The sequence below is a fragment of the Apodemus sylvaticus genome, chromosome 5 (genome assembly GCF_947179515.1).
Source record: "Apodemus sylvaticus chromosome 5, mApoSyl1.1, whole genome shotgun sequence".
Lineage (NCBI taxonomy): Eukaryota > Metazoa > Chordata > Mammalia > Rodentia > Muridae > Apodemus > Apodemus sylvaticus.
In genome coordinates, this window is record NC_067476.1 from 136,875,990 (window position 1) to 136,885,164 (window position 9,175).

Genomic DNA, 9,175 nt, shown 5'->3' on the forward strand with positions numbered 1-9,175 from the left:
CATGGAAGAAAGAGGTGTTGGATATGGAGGTAAACTTACACCAGTTGTGAGCCACCCGGTGTGTGTGCCAGGACTTGAACTTCCAGCTCCCTCTTTCAGCAGAAAAGGCTTTTAACCAACGTTAGAACTCCACACACTGCAGATTTTTAAAATGTGGATGGGGTGCTATGCCATGTCTCATATTCTCCTCAGCCATTGCCTAGCTCAGTGGTGAGGGTGAACCAAGTTATCACAATTACAGAAAGATTCAACTGCATCAATTAAATGACATTTTTTAAGATTTCTAATGTCAGAAGGTGATAGACAACTATTTCTGGTTATACACAGACTTCCAATTTCCCCAGGTCTCAAATAGTAGACAAGTGATGTACAAGGGACTCAAATTATTCCTTAAATAGAGATCCTATTTACCCGCCATACAGTTTAGGAACCAAGAAGCTAAACAGTCTCCTGTTTCACTATCTTCATAGTTATTCATATTCACATAGTTAAGAGATGATTGAGAAAGGAATAACAAATTTTATTTGACTCCTAGTTATTCATCTGTTGCATTTTCTATTTATGTATGTATTTATGTGTTTATGTATTTATGTATTTATGTATGTATATATGATCTCAGTCCTTAGCCTGGAATGGATTTTTTGTATGTAAACCTCAAATGGTGGTTATAAATAAAATTGGGAACTGAATGTAAAAGACTAGATCTAGATCTTTATCTCTGCCTGCATAAAATCAACTCCAAATAGACTGAAAAGCTTAAAGAAGACCTGATACTGTGAAACTGCTTTTGGAAAAGTATGGGAAACAAACCAAGGGAGAGACATAGGTGAGCATTTGTGAATTGAAGTGCATTTGTTCAGGATATATGGCCTGCCATTGTTAATTGAGTTGTCATATGTGTCACTATATAAAACAAGTGTAGACATTGTCAAAGGACAAATACTTTTCCTAAATATGAAATGGAAACACTTGCACATTGCTGGCAGAGCAAGCATCTATACAACCATCATAAGACACAGGGTAGAGACTCCTCAACATGTGAAAGTGTGTCATTCCTGTGATCTAGGCATCCCAACATTGGTTACATTACAAAGGAAAAATGTCAGAATGTCAACTAGACTTCGATACTGTCCCTTGAATCAGACAACTGTTCCCATCAGCCAAGCTATGGAGTCAAGCAGGGTGCAGAGAACTGATACAGTATAGTACAGGATCACTCAGAACACCAAGACGAACCTGCTAGACGGAGCATGGGTCTTGCAATCCAATGGAAGAGACATGAACTTGTTTAGAGTTTCTTCCAACAGTGATTTGGTTGCAGGAGGCCAGGGATCATGTCATCAAGGAAGCCTCACCATCACTATTTCACATGAAAGCACAAAGCATCCCTTATGCCTTGAAGAAAGTTCTGCCCCCTCAACAGTATATGAATGGCAGGGCAGAAATATGAGTTGTGGGTGAACCACATTTCAGGCTATGTAATCACAGGGTTTTGTGAACAGAAGTCAGGGACCTGGTGAACATCTCTACACCCAGTTAAAAGGAGCTTTTGAAGACACTGAGATAGGACAACTGCAGAGGGAATTAGGATTATTTCAAAATGAATCAAAAGCCAGTACTTTTAAAAGGTGGTTACCTACATCCACATGTCTATTGAGGAAGAATATATTTGGGCTTTCAAAATCAGGAGGTGCAACCTGTCACCAAATTACCAAGGACTCTGGGCAGCAGGGTCAAGTGTTATAAGCCAGCTTAGTCTATAAAGCAAGACCTTGTTGCCTCTTAGAAAATAAAGAAAACTGTGGTCAACTTGAATAGACTTGAAGGACATTATGCTAAGAATAATCTACAAAACAGAGGTCAATACTGCCTAATTCAAGCCTAAAACACAAATCTCAACACTTGATAAACAAGAGCAGGATGGAGAGATGTTTCCAAGATGCATTCTTGGCAGTTTGTGGGAAGAAGAGGACAGAGATGTAATGCACAAGATGAAGACCACAGTGCACCATGCAGATAAGTAGTGCTCTCATCACTGGGAAAACAGTGCATTTAGAAGGCAGACATGCTAACTACTTCCAGTATCAGGACACGTATATAGACATAAAATAGGATACCACAACACGTGGTTCAAACACAGAAGTTTACAGTAAATACAAAATAGTCTTTGTATTCAGAGTTATTTATAACATACAATATTTGTTCAGGTTCCAGCATGTGACACTCCTGGTGACACTTGTGTCTAAGGAAATCATAAACCCAGCTCTGTGGACATCCTTGATGGCTGATATTCACTCAGACATACACTGCCTTAAATCAGAAATCTTTCATCATTCCCTATCTAGGACATTTATTGGGCCATCTTCATGGTTCATTTCCCTAGGTATTGGTTGATGCCAGTGCTTTAGAAGAGGCCCATTAAAATGGTTCCCTCTCTCCACTGTACAAAGTCTGTCAGTGTTGTATATGTCTGGTGTCTGGGTCTTGCAGCTGACACTGTTTCTTGAGACTATTTACTGGGAAAGTGGTGTCCATGTCTAGGTGACTGAGAAGGCATTAACACCATCTGACTCTCCTTGCTCCATAGACACAGCAGTGGAGTTGGTGCATGGAAGGGATTTGAGCTACACCTTACCTGATCACTTGACTCCTGCTGGAGAGGAACTGTGCCCCATGAGGAAGTTCCCCAAGTTGCCTCAGATAATCATCTTTCACAACAAAGGGTTCAGGTAAGGTGCTGGATATTCCTGAGATCAGAACACTTCTCTTCTTGCTCCCAGTCCATCTGGCTGACGATGCTACCTCTGTCTCTGGTGCCACTTACCTGCCAATTAGCAGGAGACTCTTCCATCAATGAGACCTGAAAACAGGGGTTTTGATAAGATTATCAGGTGTTAGCAACTCATGCCTTCCCCATGGCATGAGATAGGAAGGATAACCTGTGAGGCTGTCTTCAGACCAGTGTGTCAGAGCTTGATGGGCATCTCCTGCACTATGCACCATGCAGATGAAGCTGTTCTCAGGCTTTGTCCCTTGTTGAGTGTGTTCCCAGGGGTCCTTTAATAGCTCCAGCATAAGGTCATACAGGTCTTAAAGGCACTAGACTTGTTGTCCAGGGATGCAAAGCTACAGTACCAGCAACATCCATACTGGGTATCAGAAAGAAACAGATTGGATTTTGTGGGGTATTACTGAAAAATAAAAAAGAGATTGTATACAAGAGTGTGGGGTAAGGAGGAGTGTGAATCTGACTACTTAATTCCCTAGGTTTTATTAGGTGATGGAAGGTGGCAGGAGATAATGAACCACCCAAAAGAAAGCTCCCACTCTCAAACCAGGGGGTCTTAGTTGTTTCCCTGCCAACAGGTTCTTATCAATGATCATGCTTGGAAACAGGTCCAACTTGGGCTTCAACTATTAAACATTGCAAATTTCACTTTGGCCCCACTCAAAACACTTCCCCATGCATGCTCTACACTGACCTGGGGTACTGTGCACTGTGGCATGATCTGACTTCACATGGCTCCTAGGAAGGAGTAGACGAACTGGTTAATGTTTCAGATGGGGGCATAGACAAAAGAAAACAGATCTGGAGGGACACCTAGAGTCACAAAAAATATGATATTACTTTGTTTAGAATGCAGATTCTCTCCTTTTCAAGCAAATTTCAATAGCATCAAATGTGCCAAAAGAGAGTGTGTGTGTGTGTGTGTGTGTGTGTGTGTGTGTGTGTGTGTGTGTGTATGTGTATAGGTGTGTGGGTGTGGAAGTGTGTGGGTGTTGAGGTATGTGTGTGGGGGGTGTGGGGGTGGAGGTGTGTGGGTATGAATGTGTGTGTCTGTGTGTGTGTCTGTGTGTATATGTGTGTGGGGGGGGTGTCCCTTTCAGTCCAAATGGGGTGAGTTGTAATGGTTTCTGGATATTGCTGGGTTAGAAGCAAGCTGTCTAGTAAGCCATGATGAATTGATGAGCTGCACTATAAGCAATGGACTCACCTGTTCCTGTACACTCTACCTTTGCATGTACACACAAGACAGGCACTCTGCATTCTCATTGTTCTCTTTCTGGCTTAAAACTCGTCATCAGTAGTCATCGTGGACACAAACACAGGGAGGCCAGGCACTCTGGGGTCCTCTTCGGCTTCCAGTGCCCACTGTCTCTTCTAATGGCTCACAGCTACATCTGGAGACAGGCAGCTGATGATATCTACACGCATCGAAGTTCCTCTGAGGCCTGTTTTCCTGATGATGACCTGCATGCCATGGTACCTTATTTACAAGATTTCTAAGTTCCATGGAGTCCCTTGCTTGGCTGGCCAAATTGTAGAACCACCAACCATCATGAACTGACCTAGAGGGCAGAGTCAGGACCATCATGAGCTCAGACCTTCCTCCCAGAATCCTTGCTCAGTCCTCAGATCTCAAAGGACCTGAGAAGGGTGTCACAGCACCCTGACACACTCTATTGATCTGCAGACAGAAGAAGAGCTTGCCCTTAGCTTCAGACTGTGATATACACATTGCACACAGCCATGGAAAATTTCCACCTGGCTTTCTCCTGCACCAGTCTGCATCCTCAGCACGCTGCTCTTCACTCTCTTATATCATCTCTCGGGGAGCACAGTACCTCTAAATGCTCCTTAGGCAGACACAAGAAGGGCACTCTTAGGAGAAACCTTCAGGACTTAGGCTTGACTATGCTGGTCCTCTGCTGGCATGGGCCCTCATGCTGATTCCTCCAGAGTGCTCCGTTGATCCCTTCACCTTCCCTTCTCGAAGACCCTGGCCAGGCTCCAGACACAGACCTCTCTCTCTAGATGTGATTAAATTACTCACAAAGGATACCAGGGGAGTAGATTTCTGGTATGATTATATGTTATCACCAACCCCTAAAAATGTATACTCTTATAAACTGTTTATTTTGAAGCATATCATTTAGTACAGGAAACAGTTCAGTGAGTTTAAGCACTTGCTGCCAAGGATGGGGACCTTAATCCATTCCCAGGACAGAACTGACTCTGGCCAGTTAACTTCACCATGCACATAGAGTAAATAAATTTTTCTTTAAAGAAATTGAGATTATTTTAAACAAACAAACAAAAAAACCTAGGGGAAGAAGTGCAGTATAGACTATCCACTTACCTGTTACCAGGTCTGCCTCCACGTCCCTTTTAACTCACAGCCAGGACTCTGTCGTTACCTAGGTGCACTCTACTTTGGATTGGCAGGCAGCAACATAAAGTTCCTAGGACTTTTAGAAAGCCATTCTTCAGGGTCTTCCAGACCTGTCTTTGAAAGGGGGGCTGGGGAGCCATCTGACACCTGCCACGGAGGTGTCTCTGGGGTGCATTTCGGAAACATGGTCTGGACTCTCTGTCTCGCAGAGCAGGACACTCAGCCTTGGCCTTGATAGAGAATGGAGGTGAGTTAATGTTGTCCATAGACCTACGTGCAGTCACAATGTGGCGCTGTGGCATGGGGTGCTTCTGAGGACAGGTTGGTGGAAGAGTTGGGTTGATCTTTCCTCTGGGTATGTTGGTGCCCTTACACGGACCTTCCTCCACAGAGGCATGATGACCTGAAACACACTTACTCTTTGAATAGGTAGAGAGAGTTTTGAACATATTCATAGATGACTGGTGGGGGTGTATTTTCATTGATGGATTTTTAAAAGACTCTATGGGAGAGCTTTCTTCTGAGGTGTCACTGCTCTCTGTCTCCCCCCAGGCTCTCCTCATGAAGTAAGACTTCTGGACAAGCTGGGGGCAGATTCTGTGAACTGGAGTTGTCTTCTTGTTGAAGCAGTTCGGGGTGGGAGGCATAATGTGGTTCACTGTAGTACTTTCCCCCTTCTCTAGACTTTCTGATTCATTGGGCAAATTGAAGGTGGAAAGGGTAGGCATGCTAGATCCCCTCCTCATGGCTGTTTGGTTTTTCATGGTTGGCCATGTGTTTTTCAGTGTTTGATCACACTGTTTAGGATTAGGTTTTTCGCACGATGACTGTTCTCGGAGCATTAAATAAGTGGCCATCACCTGGTCAAACTTTTTCTCCCTCAGACTTTCCCTTATCTCTGCTGGATTATATCCCATGACAGCCATAATGACCATAATAGTGGGGTCAGGGTGGCTGTCAGTATTCTCTCCCAAAGAACCAGGAGAAGCTTCATTGTCATGCTTTAGCCACTTAAATCTGACAATGTCGTGGACTGTTGGCCTTCCTCCAGGGTTGACAGTTAACAATTTGGCTATCACATCCCAAAGTTCTGCTGACAGCCTGAAGCTCATAGAGTACTTTCCTGCCAAGATCTTCTGCTTTATTGCTTCATAGGTATATCCCTGGAAAGGGAGGCACCCTGTGGCCATGTAGTAGAGCACCACCCCCAAGCTCCAGATATCAATTGCCCTGCCATCGTATCCTCTACTTTCAAACAGTTCTGGGGCACAGTAAGGGAGGGTCCCACAGAAGGTTGCTAGCTTCTGGCCCATGATTATTTTGGTGCCCAATCCAAAATCAGTAAGTTTTACGTTTCCGTGGCGGTCCAATAAAATGTTTTCTGGCTTTAAATCCCTGTGGACAATTCCTTTCTGGTGACAATACTTGAGGGCACATACCATCTGTTTAAATAGCCTGTGACACTCCTCCTCTGCTAGGTAGCCAAACTCCTCAATTTTGGCCAGAAGCTCTCCTCCCACAGCGTGCTCCAGAACGATGAAAATGTTTTTGGTGGTGTCGATTATTTGTAAAAGTTTAATAATATGTGGATGATCGAGGGATTTCATTATCTCGATTTCGGACTTGATGGGTTTTTTTCTGCTCTTGGGGAGAACTTTTACAGCTACCTTTGTCTGGGTAAGGAGATGGCTGGCCAATTTTACATCCCCAAACGCTCCTTGGCCAAGGGTTGTTAGTATTCTGTAATGATCTGTTAATGCGTTTTCCTCAAAGGGGTTGGGCCTTAGGTCTTGGCATACTCGCCATCTCTTCATCTCTGATGATAGGAATGGACTGTGTCCACACACCTAGTGATTTAAGATAAAAGGGAAGTAAAAGTGTGTCTAAGAGAAACATTTATAGCCCTAAATTCCTGTGCTAACACAAACACAAAGGTGGTCTAAATAATCTAACAATGCATGTCAAGATCATAGAAATATAAGAACAAGCCAAACCCAAAAGAATTAGACTCAAGTTCAGGGTGTGAATTGATGAAATGTAGACTAAAATAATTCAAAGACCAATGTAACTGTCTTAGTTTGGAATTCTTAGCTGTGAACAGCCTTCATGACCAGGGCAAAGCTTGGAGTTTATTTGGAGCTTTCCTACAGATTCAGGAGATCAGTCCATCATCACCAGGGTAAGAGCACAGCAGCACCCAGGCAGGCATGGAGCAGGCGGAGATGAGAGTCCTACCTCTTCATCTGAGGCTGCTAGGAGAAAACTGTCTTGTCTAGGATGTTAGGAGTAGGACATCAAAATCCACTCAGACAGTGACACTTCACCCAACAAGGCAACACCTGTTAATAGTGACAGTGCCAGAGCTGAGCACATTCAAATCACTCCAGGAATAAAGGCTTTATTATTCTAGGGATAAGCATAACTGATGGAATCTTCACCATAAAAACTCATAGCAATATAAAGGTATACATCAATAATATTAGAGAGATGAAGTCCAAATATCCAAACAATCCATAGGGAATATTTTAGAAATGTTCCAGTAAAATGGAAAATTCTAGAAGAAATGGATATACCTCTAGACACACATTAAACAATGAACTGAGAACTAAGAAAAGAGATAACATCTAAACTGAAAGACTAAGATCCAGAGGCATTCGCTGCCAAGGAGGAGCAGTGTTTGGTGGGCACAGAGGGCAGTTGCATATATGAACTCACAGCATTGTGACCTGCTCAGACGCAAGTCAGTCAAAACCTCAGCATGAAGAGGGTAGGTGGACAAGAAATCACACACCTAGCTGATAAGCCCTTCCCAATTGAGAGCTGCCAGGAGAGCTATCATTTGTAAGGCTGTGACCCTTGATAAGGTTAGACAGAGTACTCTTCAGTGGAAGGCTACATATCTAAGAGTATAAAGACAAGAGAAACTGTACTTGATATTCAGAGACAAAACAAAATAAAAGACCCAAACCAGGATGGTAGAAAATGCCAAGTGGAGGATCTGGGAGGAGTTAGGGTAAAGGATAAATATGACCAAAATATCCTGTAAAATTCTCAAAGAGCTAATTGCAAACAAAATGCAACAAAATTGAAATAGTGATTTAAAAGAATCTCTTGAGAGCAATACCAACAACAAAGGCCAGATCAGACAAACTCATTGGTGATTCCCATCTAATCTTTAAAGAAGATCCCACCCCAATGTTTCTGAAACAATTCAATAAATTAGAAAGAGGAGCAGGAGGAATCCAGATTCATCCTTTGAGCCTGTATTGCTCAGATCCTGAGGCCACTTGGGCACAGTAACAAGAGAAAAGCATAGTCAACACCCGTGACTCAACACGACTCAACAGTCCTTATTCAGAGTGCTTAATGCCTCAACACAGAATTCTACAGCAATCTAAAGGACACAACTTACTGATCAAGATGTGTTCATCCAGTCATGCCAGGACTGCAACACCCAACAACTGATTGACAACAGTGCATAGAAACAGAAGGGCAAGAATCACATGCTCAGCTAAGAGTGAAATTGTCATGTAAACAGAAGTACATGGATCTGGAAATCACCATGTTGTGTTTAACAAGCCAGTCCAAAGATACTGACTCTCATGTGCTGAGGCCTGGGTAGGCAGGGGCCTGCAGTCAAAGGGATTTGGTAGGAATGTGAAGGAGACAGAAGGGGTAGGGGACAGGTTCTTAGACCAGGTGAAAAGGATCGAAGTGCATTGTGTGCAGACACAGAAATGTCTGGGGGAAATGTCCTACTTAGTATGTTTAAATTAACAAGAACTTCAAAAGCTAAACAAAAGGCAATGAAGATGAATAGGTAGTGAAAGACAAATTGCAGATAATGAATGGAGATAATTTAAACTCTGTAAACACGAAAATCTAAGATCAAAGACAAACTAAAAAAAATGAAAAGCTAAAAGCAGTACCTGCAAATCTCAAGCAGTAAACTGAGAAAAGGACTCAGCGTTCCAATGTCCAAGTAGGTTCACCAGTATCCA

The 9,175-nt window shown here is 43.0% G+C and overlaps 1 protein-coding gene across 1 annotated transcript; it reads right to left on the reverse strand.

Annotated features, from left to right (window-relative positions):
• Nucleotides 1–5,170: 5,170 nt before the first annotated feature.
• Nucleotides 5,171–6,988, reverse strand: LOC127684633 (sperm motility kinase X-like). The gene has a single exon (XM_052181520.1). It carries the CDS (start codon nucleotides 6,986–6,988, stop codon nucleotides 5,171–5,173), a length of 1,818 nt encoding a protein of 605 aa, XP_052037480.1.
• Nucleotides 6,989–9,175: the final 2,187 nt, after the last annotated feature.

What these genes read in the sequence shown, in the direction of transcription:
- LOC127684633 (XM_052181520.1), bottom strand. Translation starts at nt 6,988, where the DNA reads ATGAAGAGATGGCGAGTATGCCAAGACCTAAGGCCCAACCCCTTTGAG.